Source organism: Anarhichas minor, unplaced genomic scaffold, assembly GCF_050575085.1.
Source record: "Anarhichas minor isolate MPS153535 unplaced genomic scaffold, ASM5057508v1 ptg000028l, whole genome shotgun sequence".
NCBI classification, from domain to species: domain Eukaryota; kingdom Metazoa; phylum Chordata; class Actinopteri; order Perciformes; family Anarhichadidae; genus Anarhichas; species Anarhichas minor.
Genome location: NW_027466474.1, coordinates 1,067,769 through 1,081,027, shown reverse-complemented (window position 1 = coordinate 1,081,027; position 13,259 = coordinate 1,067,769). Strand labels below are relative to the sequence as shown.

Sequence of the window (13,259 nt, the reverse complement as noted above, 5' to 3'; positions counted from 1 at the left end):
ATGGAAAGAGGCGCGTCTGACTGACCAGCAATGACAGGAGTTAATGTGCTCACATGAAAACATGGACCAGAGTTTAATTCAAAGTAATTGTTATTCATTTGAAGCCTCCTCTTGCATGGGATTAATATTAGAGCAGTCGGGTGGCCAAAACCACAATGACATCAGCTGAGCATTTTCTTTGGAAGCCGAGGATAGGATAATTACAGAAGAAGACAAAGACGAAGAGCTGAGTGCTTTTTAAATATACACCACGGTAGCTGGGCACGTCGGGAGGAGTGAGGGTAGCCCATGGCGTAAGTCATTTACTGGCCTTGCGTATAACGGTCTAAAACCACAAGCACATGTTGCTGAGTTGCAGTGCTCAGCGTCGGTGTAGCTCATCTCCCTTTGGTACTGTGACAGAGCTGGAATAGTAAGGATCAGGCATAAAGCCGCTCAACAAGCTCAAGAGCCATCAAAAAGCCACCCTTTTAATTTGGTTAATTTACAGGCAGCTTTTTTGCTAATAACGTTCTTGGAGTGATACTTGACAAATTGAAATACACACAGAATATTTCTGTCTCGCAGGAGAACGACTCATCTAATGTTCCGTCTCTCCTCTACCTCCTCCTTTCTCTCCATACTCATCCTATTTTCAATTGTAGAGAAGTCACGCCCCCACAATAAAACTAAATTCCCAACCATTACTTCATTTCTAACATATTAGCAGTACATAAACTGATTTGTTAAAAGATTTGTGGGTTTGGAAACACCAATTTGAGTCAAAATTTTATTACATGGCCACAGAGTGTTGGCCAGACAGAGTACTAGGCGACAATCGCATGTGGTTTGAGGCTAAAACAGGGAAAAGAAGAAGAAAAAAAAAAATCAGGCTTGTTTCACTGAGAAAGAGCACCCCTGAATAATGGAACCACTTCACATCTGCAATACCCAAGGTTCCCAGTGCAACAGAGCGATGACAGGACTTGCATATTTCACTGAATGCTGTGGGGAAGAAAGTTTTAGATTCACTTTTAATGACAGCCTATAGGAGCGGAATCAGAGACGAGCTTCTTTTTGAATTTAGTTTCCGTCTGACTAACTTAATTGATGCATTGAGCACGATGCAAAGGCTGCAAAGAGGGGACATCTCCCATAGATTGTATATGTCTTTGTAAATAAAACAGGGCTTTATTCCACAATAGGACTAATAATCGTGTGTCAAAGTGCAATTTGGCACACAATAGACAAAGTATTACAAAGCTTCAACAGTCTTGGAGGTAAGGGGCTGTGTTCTGCAGGTCATGATGCGTATTTTCAGAAGACTGTTTATGCTTTTAGACTGCATATTTCATCATTTTTAATAAATCATATATAGCCGTCAGATCTAAATATTAGAAATAATATGTTGTATTAAGTACACAAACGGTTGTTAGATGATCTGAAGTCTGTAACCAATCGCAGTGAAAATGAACAAAATAAGCCAATTCGTTCAAAAATATTAATTCAAAATGATGAGGTTACTTTTAGGTTAGATACGTTTTAGATGGCTGTGTGTGTGTGTGTGTGTGTGTGTGTGTGTGTGTGTGTGTGTGTGTGTGTGTGTGTGTGTTGCGGCTGACTTGCTGGGCAGTCCATCACCTCTCCTCTTTAAAGTGGAGGCTTGGGACCGTGCTGATACACATGGAAAGAGTGTTTTAAAGTCCTCTCCAGCATGCTGGAAGGGGGAAAAGTTGAAATGTGCAACTGTACTGATGTGCTCGTTAAGAATCAGGAGAGAGCGTCAGCAGAGCAGGTCACCCCGTTTCTCACATCACAGCCCCATCAGAAATTCTTTCAAGTGTCCTTCTGCGTCGCCAAAGATGACAACGGCGAATCGATAAGCGCTTGAAATGAAAAGGAGCCGCCGGTTTGCCCCCGAGGCGAAAGATTTCATACCCGCCAGCCTTCTCTGAACTTCAGGCATTCCTCTGCACCTTTCTGCGTGAGAAAGAGGAGGCTCTTGACTGATTCCTTTCTCTTTTTTTTTTTGTATAAGAAGGTAAGAGGAGAATATAGCCGAACCATCACGCCTCTCAGCCTATTTTTCTCCGCGTGCAGGCGGGGCGTGATTTGAGATGTGCATGATGCTTTTGCTTGCTTTTTTGTTTGTGCGCACGTGCACATGTTTGTGCTTTTCTCCGTGCGTGTGCCATATCACAACATATAATAGCGCATGCGTCACATTTTTAAGAACTAAGCGAGATGTTGGCAAATATAAACATTTTATTGATTTTGTCCTCAGATTTGTTTGCATTTGACCAAAGCTCTTTTTTCCTGCCTGCACGTGTGTTTACGCGAGTGGGAAATTAATAAAATATGGCCTTCTTGGGCCTTTGTGGAAGACTATACAACTAAGGTCTACAGTCCTGACTGAATAAACCAGATGTAAGCAGCTATTAAAAATAGCAACGCTTCTTTTAATTCCTCCTTTGTGAGGCTGCAGCAAGCATTTATCACATCACCTGTGTGTTTGGGATCCAAGTATTCAAACATTCCTGGTTCACCAAATTCTGTTCTGTGGATGGAGGGGTGGAGGATGCGCTTGCTTTGCTTCAGTGTCCCCTAACGCCTGGATATTCCCGTGTGGATGTGCACATTAATTACCGGTTTAATGGGAGTATGACTAAAAATGTAAAAGACGGATTAGGCGCGGGCCTGCGTCCGGTCTGCTCGCCTCGTTTAAGATGCGAATGGAAAAACAGTCTGTATCTAACGAAACGGATCTATAAAGAACATTTGCATCCCAGCCAGCTGTTCACTTCATCTGCACGTAAATCCGCAACCCGACCGGGCTCTGTCTGGCCCTGAACGGGTCTCATTTAAATACGTTTGTTTTCCTCTCAATATTCCAAATATTGCATTTTATGTTATAATCAGTGCCTACAACGGTCAAACAATGAGCTTAATGGAGCGTTAATTAGGCTCTAATTTGCTGGTTACATAATAGGCTGCCATCCATATCTGTGACTTTAAATACAATATTTCTTTAAATGAACTTCCAGTCAGTGGCTTTAGTCATACACCCCGGGTTATGGCTGTTTGCTTTGCGCGCGCACAGTTTAGATAATAAGGCAGTTGAGTTGCTTGTTGTAAATTGCAGGTTGTGATTTGGCAAATTGAACCATTAGGCTGAGTGTGTGTGTTTTGCATGCCTGCACCTCAAATGGTGCAATGTTGCAGTGAACGCACCGTGGCTAACAGGGATAGGTTTTTAATCTAACGTGTGTGTGTGTGTGTGCTTTTTTAAAGATGCTAACCTGCATTTTAGTTTGATTGTTGTTGAAAGTTCAGAGGCTTTACATTTGCCCTCTGCTAGATTACACAGGCACATACATACACAAACACACACCCCTTTAAAAAGGCGCGCGCAATACACACGTATATATACACACACACACACACACACACACACACGGGGTCCCTCTCCGAGCTCAAAAGGAGGAAGAGAAAAAAATGCGCCACTCTTGGAGCGTCTTTCAAGGGGAAAAAAGTTGAGGAAGACAGAAGAGGACGAACCAAGGGGAGACTCGGATGAAAGCGCCTCCTTCGCTGCTTCTCCTCGCGCTGTAAACAGATGGTTATTTATGCGCATAAATGAAACTATCCTAAAAGGTAGCGCTGCGTCTCTTCTTTGGGATAACATAGCAGCAGGGGAGCCACATCCACGCAAGGCTCACATTTCCGGACAGACACTTAGACTTCAGCGCGACTGGACCTTGAAAAGTTGCCTGAATTTTCGCTAATAAAACACAATCACTGGTGTCCGAGCGTGTTTTGGACGGTGGAATTTATCTCTCCGCTAGAGAATAAAACGCCGACGGCAGGGAAGCCCAAAAGCCACCGGTGTCTACAACTGGTAAGTGCAGCAGAGGAAGAGAAGAGGCGTTAAAAAGTAAATAAAAACTGAGATGCGAGTTAATGCAAGTGAAGGGATTTGTTCCACCTCTTGTTTTTTTTGCCTTTTTCGGTGCGTTTCTGACGCGACTCTCAAAGCCGTGTAACATAAAAGGAGCATGAAGGGATGTGAGGGCAGGGTTCGCCTTCCAGGTCGGCGGATGGTAATGATGCATCGTTAGAGGTGATGGAGTGTGGGGAAATGAAAAAGAAAGGGGGGTAAACCACACTGTACTGTCCTGCAGTTGGGGATGATTGTGAGAAAACTGTTAAATATCGATTAAAGTATCAGAGGAATTAGACATTTTAGAATCACAGCCTGCAGCTCGTCAGTTTGGTGATTTAAATTCACACATATTGCAATAAAATGCGTAAAGAAACAAATCGTATTAGCTCCCCAAAGCTACATTTAAATAACCCTGTTGATAAAAAAAACCCTGTTTTCCTCCCTATATATTTTGCAATATAGGGAGGAAAAGAATGTGGGGAAAGCGGCGACGTTCACGGTCTCACGCCTTCAATTAATACAGGGCCATATGGTGGAGGTTAGTCGATTCATCTCCCGGTAAAGGCGGCAGTCTCATGCTCTGCTTTGTTAATTTCACAAGTAAAGCCGGTGTGAGGCAATGCCAGCTTTCTGTCTGTACTGGGCCTCACGCCACGTGAGCCACTGACTCCCATCAACTGTTGGTGGAGGGTGAGAGCAGCGAGCGTCCGTGAGGTGAGAATGAATGAATGAAAAGGATTAATAGAAGTAATCAGAATATCAACGCAGCTGCATCTTTAAACTGCTCCTACTGGATAAACACTGTGGCATACGTAGAAACAATTAAAATATATATTTATTACCAGGCTTAATTACCACGAAACCACTGTCACAACATTATCAGAAATTATTATTCGTCGTGTTATTAGCAGGCCTGTTATTATTAATATTGTAAACTACGAGTTGAATATATTTTAAGACATTATTGGTACCATTTTTTGTTCCATATGCTTTTGGAAATTAGCGCAATAATATTAGCCTAATTTGGCTAAAATGTAAACCACACATTTTACTTTTAATATTTTTGAAATGTTTATTTCCTGTATCTGTTAAGGAGATGCTTGCCTTTGAAGTATCCAGCAACAAGAGATACAATAGATAAAACAAATCATTTTGATGTAAAAAAAAAAAAAAAAAAAGGGCCCCTATACATTTTTTTAACAGTCAAATAAAATACAGTAAAATGCATTAATAACAGTAATAATTTCAGAGGCCGTGGAGCAGCCAGGCAGGCTGCAATATTGCAAGGAGCCCTGATTAAATCTCTGATTAGATAACACTGAGTCGCATGCAATGACCTTACACCTTACAGCCTGACCCCCACCATTTCATTTTGCAGTGGGGACATAAGAGTGGTGGGAAGAAAGGCGGTGCAGGTACACGCCGTACAACTTAACCTCCAATATCTGCATCTTCTGAATTGGAGAAAGAGAGAGAAAAAAATAAACCTCGCAGATGATGTAGAGCAGGTGAAGAGAAGAACTGGGGGAAATGGTTAACAGCATGACTGCATGCAAATTCCCCCCGACTTGAATTATCATAAGCAAACAGTGCGAGCCTGGACTAATAAAACCCCATCTGTGTAACTTCATATCGAGGTAGTATGAGGGCTGCGATAATGAATTTTGTAATATCCCACAGACAGACATCTCAATCAGACTCTAATCCCGTGATTTTACTACGGAATCACTCCACTTCCAACTGCAGGCTCCACCAAAAAAAAAAAACACAAGATCCGGCTCATGCAGAACACGGCAGGTTTTATATATTCAGACTGCACAAAAATAAATATTGCACTGGAAAAATATAAAGCAATACATGACGTGCTGTATACAATTGAGCTTTAGACTGTAATTATTCTTAAAATCAAGTGAAAACTGCGTCAGAAATAATCTTGTTTATATTGTTTATTTGAATCCAGAGAGGTTTGTAATGTTCTGCATTTCCCAACTCAGGTAAAGTTTAATTGGAAATAAATCGATCACTGACGCAATTTTACAACAACAAACAACAACGAGACTTTCATAGCAGAATGAGAATTATCATTCAAATGTACACTTTCGCAAACAAACTTTCTTTTATGCTTTTACTTTATTTCTTGCAGGAGTCGAATATCTGAGTTTTGATTTTCCCATTTGGAATATTTTCCTCAAGACCACCAGCATTTTGCTCTTGTAATCCAATACTTATCCTTTGAGCACACTGTACTTTTTAGTCTTATGTGGACTCCAAAAAATATCGACATGCAGAAGTAGAATCGGATGTCGGTGAACAACACAGCGGGGTTGTTTACCACACTTAAAGGCTAATTGTGGCTCTTTTGTCTGTTTTTTCAGAAGCGGTTTCCTTAAATTGCCACAATGGACACCCACTGCCGCAAACTAGCCACCACCTGCGTGCAAATAGGTGAGTACATCATCCATCATCAATGCCGCACAATCCTCACACATCACTGAAACAATTAATTAACTATTATTTTTCGATAAAATATTAGTTAATTGTACATGATTGGTTCTGTATTTTATTTCATTCAATTTACATAAAAGCAGCACTCTTTGGTCAGGCTGTGTGAGTGTTGCTTTCCAAAACAGATTAGATATTTATTAATTACAGCTCGATATCTTGTTTTCATTTACTGCATGTTTAGTTGGAGAAGCGGCCCAAACACTGATGTGATCTTAAAACCTGATTTTGTTTAAAATAAGTTAACAGTTCTGGCACTGTGTAGTGAGCCAATTGTCTTCCACTTTTGTGAGGTTTCTTAAGAAACAAGCTTAGCATCTCTAATTAAAATGGCTAAATTACGTTGACAAAACTATCTTTGTCTTCTTCACAATTTCAAGACTTGTGACGGTAAAAAAAAGGCAACTTTTTGGATATTTGTCATTTATTAATTCATTTTTTTGGAGTAGATGTCACTGATTATTTTGCAGTCAGATATCCGGCCTCTTTGCTCGTCAGTGTGGAGAAGCGGTTGGTGAATGCAGCGTGTTTGCTGTGTTAGAGGGACACCTGGTGGTCCAACGTGGATCTGCAGTTTCAGAGCGTTATCCGAGGATTTGATCAGGGTGACAGCTCGGCAGCGATATCATTTGCTGTAATTAGAAGATGGACATATATGCACATTTTATCATACCCTTTACTTTAAAAATTGACTGCCATTTGGCACAAGCAGGCCGTTGTTTTATAACCACAAAACACATTTATGTGGCTTTTTTTTTCTTTTTCTTCGATATCATTTGCATTAACGACAACATGTTTTCCTAAATAACATCTATGAATAAAACCCAACTAGAGACTAAGGAACAGTTAGAATCCCTTGCTCGACAAAGTCTGGGATTTATTAATTATTCTCCACCGTGGCGGGGAAATGACATCAGGTCTGGTTAGGGTCTTAAACGAATAACCAATAACTCTCATTCCGTCTCATTTAGCCGGCACTGATGGGGCAATATGTGGCAGAGGGCAGGCTGCTCATAGCTGCATCGTGTGGACGGCCATCGATTAAGAATAATAGGATAACTAAAATACAAAAAAAACTGAATCACACGGGAGGGGAGTCAGAGTGATGCTTGCAAATATAGACACGCCAGCGCCAACTGTTTTGCTGTAATATATTCAGCGCTCGTTGGATTGACTCCGGGGAAAACTAAATGTATAATGAAAGCCCATTCGTGAGGAGGAATATACTAATGGAGAAATCTGATGTCTCCTTAATCCTATGTAAAAAGCCTTGTCGTCTCCCCCTATATTGACTGAATTGCTAATTAATGGCCCTCAATGGCGGAGGCCTATTGCGCGCAGTAATCCGCAGAAGAGAGATAAAGCATTCAGAAGGTAGAAATGAAGAGGAAACCGATAATCCACTTCAAGTTTAGTATTACAATACGGCGGGAAGGAAAAAAGGAGCAAAAGACTGCTCGCTGCTTGGCATAAAACAAGACATGGAAAATATCGGTTTATTATTGTTATTTTTAATGAAATAGTAGCCTTATTTTGAAATGTAAAACTTTTGTTTTTTTCAATCAAGTTTATCTAATGCACACCATTATTCATTTCTATTATATAAGGACTAATAGTTTTTTTTATACCTCCCCCTATTTTAAAACTGCCTTTTCTGGAAACAATAGCAGGATTGTACTGTTTATCCCCCAAAAATAATCTATTAATGAAAATAAATCCATTAAAATAAATACCACGTGAATGATTCCAACTTAAAATGTGCATCATCTTAATTGAATTACTCGGAGACGAACCAAACAAGGTTTTATTGCTCTGTATGAGAAGCGATTGGCTCCCTATGTTTTAATAAAGTCTCTGCCGTCCCTCGGAGTGCGCGTGTGCCGCATACAGTCTATGGTCTGCTGGTATTTATATATCAGGGGCTTTCACGGGATTAGCCCCGCAACTTCTTAACAGCGCCAAGTCCAAATGTGCTGGCTGAATGGGCGTCCGCCCGGCCACGTGGAGACGGGAAGTGATGGTGACGAGCCGATTGTGTCGTTGAATAAGAGAAGGGCCGGAATATAATACATTTTTAATGTAATTTTTCATTAACATTTGTATGAATCGCAGCAGGCTAATTGCCGTGAGCGTGTCCTCCTCTCTGTACGATGAGTCCATCCCTTCAATCACCTGTTACCCAGCTGACATTTGTCTCCCCCCCCCCCCCCCCCCTCCTTGGAAATTAAAGTCGCATTTGTTTGATTAGACATGTTTACTTTGCCTTAACGCGTCACAATCTTTTGGGAGTTATAGGTTAAAAAAAATTGCTGGCATATCGGCTCAAACTCATTAAAAGTCCTCCTTCAGAAATTCTTAGGCAAATGAGAGTCTTATCAGATTAAAAAAAACACTACAGGAGTGCTGGCTGGAAACGACTGAGGGGTCCAAACGCAAAGTGAGAGGAGAGATCCAGTTAAGCACCCAGATAAAGTAATCCGTCGTCAACAAACCGAGTATGCGTGGCTAACAGTGGCTCCGGTGGGGTTGATTTAATGGATATTTGAACCTTAACTCTGGGGAGGTCAAGAGGATCGTCTCATTTGACAACTCGTATGGCTGGCTGCATACGGGAATGATAGTGGATAGTAAGCCAATTTAAGTCAGTTTGGTGACGTCGTACTTCATATCCAAGTATGGAGTTGGATATGAGGATTAGAATGAAAATGCTTAAATTCAATGCATTAGTGGGTGTTTAACTTTAAGTCATTTTGACCACCTTTTCCCCGTTTGTTTATTGCCTTTGATGCATCCATAGCATTACAATTCTGCAGCTTGCTGCACCAGCTTCAACATATACTTTATTAGTCGTTGACGTGCGCACAGATTTTTGTCACAGAATTGCACATTTGAAGTTCCATGTAATTTTTTTTGCCTTTATTCGTGTGTCCTTTCACGGAACCATTGTGCTGTAGTAAACTGCTGCGTTTGATATTCAGTGTGCATCTCTCTTTTTTTTTTTCATACGGCTTTCAATACAATCCGCTCGGTGGCTCTCTTTATCCACACCCTGAGTAAACTGCGGTGACAGAGCCTGCGAGCTGCACAGCTTGCGTATCAATAGAACTGCATCGTTTTACTGGGCCACTGGACCCATCTCATAAAATGAGGCCAAACTGTGTTATTTTCATTTTTATTTGGTCTTGGGCTGCTGCGCAACGGCTACGGAGCGCCGCGGGTACACCGTGCGTCCCATCTCTCTTTACATGCTTTTATTTGGAAGAGGGAAATAAGCGCCAGCCCCGGCATAAACACATTGGCACACATATCTCGTTTCCACGAGCACCGGTTGGTTGGACGCGCAGTCATATCCACATGAATTGTGCCTGTCAGATGGGCGGGTGCAACGCGGTGACGTGGAGGTCTGAGGAGACGCGCAGTTGGACAGTGCGCAGGCAACAGCTGAAATGAACAGAGAGCGGTGCAGTGTGTGTATGCCTCTGGATCTAATATCACCTACCTGTCCTTGTCACTCTGATAGTCAGCCGAGGTAGCCACTGTTTACCACCGATGCTAGTATGGCAGCACTCAATGGCCCATTTTAAAGCAACTTTAAACAGAAAGAAGGTTTCATCTCAGCCGCAGGAGGAACCGCTCTGCTGTGCGTATTTTTGGAGAACAGAACACATTCCGCAGACGGACTTTCCGCTCATCCTTGCTGTACTGAAGGGACTTACTCTGCTTTTGACAGCCGGCTTTGCGATCTTCTACCGATGAACTCTATGAGGGATCCATTAAACATAGACCATCACCACGTTACAGGGAATAAACCTGCCTCCACGCACCACACGGCTCTGGCGATGGCTTCCACTTTACAGCCGCTGCAGCGGTCTGTGGACTCTAAACACCGGTTAGAGGTGCACACGGTGTCGGACACGTCCAGTCCGGAGTCTGTCGGTAAGAACCGCACGGGATGCAGATGTTCTCAGCCAGGCGCCGCAGATGTCATCTTGACATCAAACAAACGGTGGCTCCCATTTATCTGTGTAAAGGGAGTTTCACGTGAATGCTAAATAGGCGATTATAGCTGTCATTTTATTCACGCGTAATCAGTTTTGACACTGGCCTGTGTGCATGGTGTTGTGGAAAGTTGCTGTGTTATGGATATGGAAGAGCTTGTCCTGTGTCAACTGGAATTAGTCCGGCGTATACTCTGATACTGCGTGCTCAGATAAAATAAAAAGGTCAATTTACTAAAATCCAATAGAATTAAGAAAAAAATATATGTATATAGTTTTAAAAACGTAATGTAATTGTATGAATCATAGGATTTCTTACTGAGTGAAGTCAGGCTGTGAACTGCTCATCCATTTCCCAACAGTGTCAGGGATTCAGGATTTTGTTTTGTTCCCTCGCTATAGCATGCAGGCCTTAATCCTCCTGACCCTGACTGAATCAACTTCTTTCCTCTTGACAGAAAAAGAAAAGAACCAAAACAAAAATGACGACTCCTCAGACGACCCTAAAAAGAAGCGGCAGCGGCGGCAGAGGACTCACTTCACCAGCCAGCAGCTGCAGGAACTGGAGGCCACCTTCCAGCGGAATCGCTACCCGGACATGAGCACGAGGGAGGAGATAGCCGTGTGGACCAACCTCACAGAGGCCCGGGTCAGGGTGAGTACTCCCTTGGGTGCTAAACAAAACAATCCGTGTGTATAACTTTGGGTAATTTGGGCCAATCGCCCGGTTAACCTCTCAACACCGTATACCTCATCATTATTATGCACGGACACCTAACTTTACGCACGGCTGAAAATTCCATAAAAATAATGTAGGATCGGTTTTTTTTCCTCGATAGAAAACAAATATAAGAGTTGTTTAAATACACTACTGATTCAAGCTCAATTGAATTAGATTTGATGTGTTTGTCTAGTCGGCTAAATATAATTCCAAACCTCTGCACACAATGCAAAATAATCCGTTTTAGCACAAATAAATGTGTGGTTCTCGACACACTTAATCTGTTCAGTAATTTCATAATAAAATTGGACAAAAAAAATTAACTATTTGTTATTTGCCCGTTATGTGTTATAGCACACTATTACGTTGTTAACAGTTGGGGCTGTTGACATTTTGTCGGTGGTGGCAGATACCAGTCGCGTTCTCCTGTTCGTGTGAAAGAGGTGCAAAGCTTGTATTTTGCGATTGCCGCCCTGGTGCTGTGTGATTAAGGTCAGCGTGTTAGTGGAAGCCTGCGGAGGAACACACGTCCTCTCCACATTAAGATGGTGCAGTGAGAGCCCAGTGTGTATTCTGCTCAGATAACGACTGATTCAAAGCGGCATTTGTCTGCACGGGGAAAATAAAGATTTAAGAGTGTTTGGATTTGTAGACGTTAAAAATATTTAAATCTGGAATTTAAATTAAGCACCAACACCACACAATTAGAGTAGAGTTAGTAAAAATTAGAGATACTTAAATATATAGTCTGTAAAAACTGACGTTATTGTCAAAAATGATTTCTAACCTGCTGGTATTTTCTTTGCTCTAGGTTTGGTTCAAGAACCGGCGAGCCAAGTGGAGGAAACGGGAAAGAAACCAACAAGCCGAGCTCTGCAAGAGCGGCTTCGGCCCGCAGTTCAATGGACTCATGCAGCCCTACGAAGACATGTACCCCAGCTACACGTACAACAACTGGGCCGCCAAGGGCCTCACGTCGGCCTCTTTATCCACCAAAAGCTTTCCTTTCTTCAACTCCATGAATGTCAACCCCTTGTCCTCGCAGACCATGTTCTCGCCGTCCAACTCCATATCCTCCATGACTTCAGGCATGGTGCCATCGGCGGTGACCGGCGTGCCGGGCTCCAGCCTCAACAGCCTCAATAACTTGAACAACCTCAGTAACCCGTCTCTCAACTCGGGAGTGCCCACCTCGGCGTGCCCCTACGCGCCTCCGACCCCTCCCTACGTGTATAGGGACACTTGTAACTCCAGCCTGGCCAGCCTGAGACTGAAAGCCAAGCAGCACTCGAGTTTTGGATACGCCAGTGTGCAGAATCCGGCCACTAATCTGAGCGCTTGTCAATACGCTGTTGACAGACCAGTCTAATACCTACCTGCACTGCAAAAAAAGTAACCACCATAGCGAGTCATTATAGGCTAGTGACACTTAAAGTGTTATTTTTCTCTAAAAGGAGTGGGGGAACCTGGCAGATAATTGTACTTTTGTCATGAGATTAATGGAATTTCTTGATCATGTGGCATTTTCTTGGTACTAGTTGGAGTGAGAGATGCATTTTTCTGACTTTTTCTGACAAAATATTGCCACTTTTTCTTGAAAATCCCCAAACTCTCCATTACTAACAAGTGAGGATATTCCATCCAGTTATTTTGGGGGGAATTATACATTGAGGGTGATTAAACGACCAAATGGCTTGTTGTGGTGGTCATTTTTTGCAGTGTGTGGGTAATCACAAACAGCCGGCCGCAGGAACAAGAGACTACTACAACTACTTTTTCATTTTTTTCAAAAAGGGCACTATAGAAGACTGAACCACTGAAACAAGCTCAACTCCAGGTCGGAGTCAAACTGAAACGGGAGGTTTTAGGTTTATTCCCTCTTTTGATGAGTCCAGGCCTGCTTCACACTGCACCACCGTTTTAAAAAGAAAAAAAGAAAAAAGAGGCCTGTTTTATTTTTCATATCTCGTCATGAGGTTTTTTTTTTCTGGTGGACTTTGGACGTTAATTGTTGACTAATAAGGTTGTATATATTTGAATTATCATCTCCCGTTTGTCGAGGCGAATGCGCTATAACCCTCCAGTCCTCTCCAGGTTCAATTTATCAACGCATGTG

General features: G+C 42.3%; 1 protein-coding gene across 2 annotated transcripts; it reads left to right on the top strand.

Annotated features, from left to right (window-relative positions):
• The first annotated feature begins 6,306 nt into the window (after positions 1 to 6,306).
• pitx2 (paired-like homeodomain 2) lies at positions 6,307 to 12,512 on the top strand. Of its 2 annotated transcripts, none has more exons than XM_076103400.1 (3): positions 6,307 to 6,367; positions 10,881 to 11,077; positions 11,955 to 12,512. In XM_076103400.1, exons 1-3 carry the CDS (start codon positions 6,322 to 6,324, stop codon positions 12,510 to 12,512), a joined length of 801 nt encoding a protein of 266 aa, XP_075959515.1. In that variant the 5' UTR covers positions 6,307 to 6,321. The 2 variants fall into 2 exon arrangements, with proteins under 2 accessions (XP_075959515.1, XP_075959514.1); XM_076103399.1 differs by lacking the exon at positions 6,307 to 6,367 and adding an exon at positions 10,177 to 10,360.
• Positions 12,513 to 13,259: the final 747 nt, after the last annotated feature.

What these genes read in the sequence shown, in the direction of transcription:
- pitx2 (XM_076103399.1), top strand. Translation starts at nt 10,177, where the DNA reads ATGAACTCTATGAGGGATCCATTAAACATAGACCATCACCACGTTACA. An exon ending in GTCCAGTCCGGAGTCTGTCG is followed by an intron (nt 10,361 to 10,880) that starts GTAAGAACCGCA and finishes TCCTCTTGACAG; the next exon opens with AAAAAGAAAAGAACCAAAAC. An exon ending in TCACAGAGGCCCGGGTCAGG is followed by an intron (nt 11,078 to 11,954) that starts GTGAGTACTCCC and finishes TCTTTGCTCTAG; the next exon opens with GTTTGGTTCAAGAACCGGCG.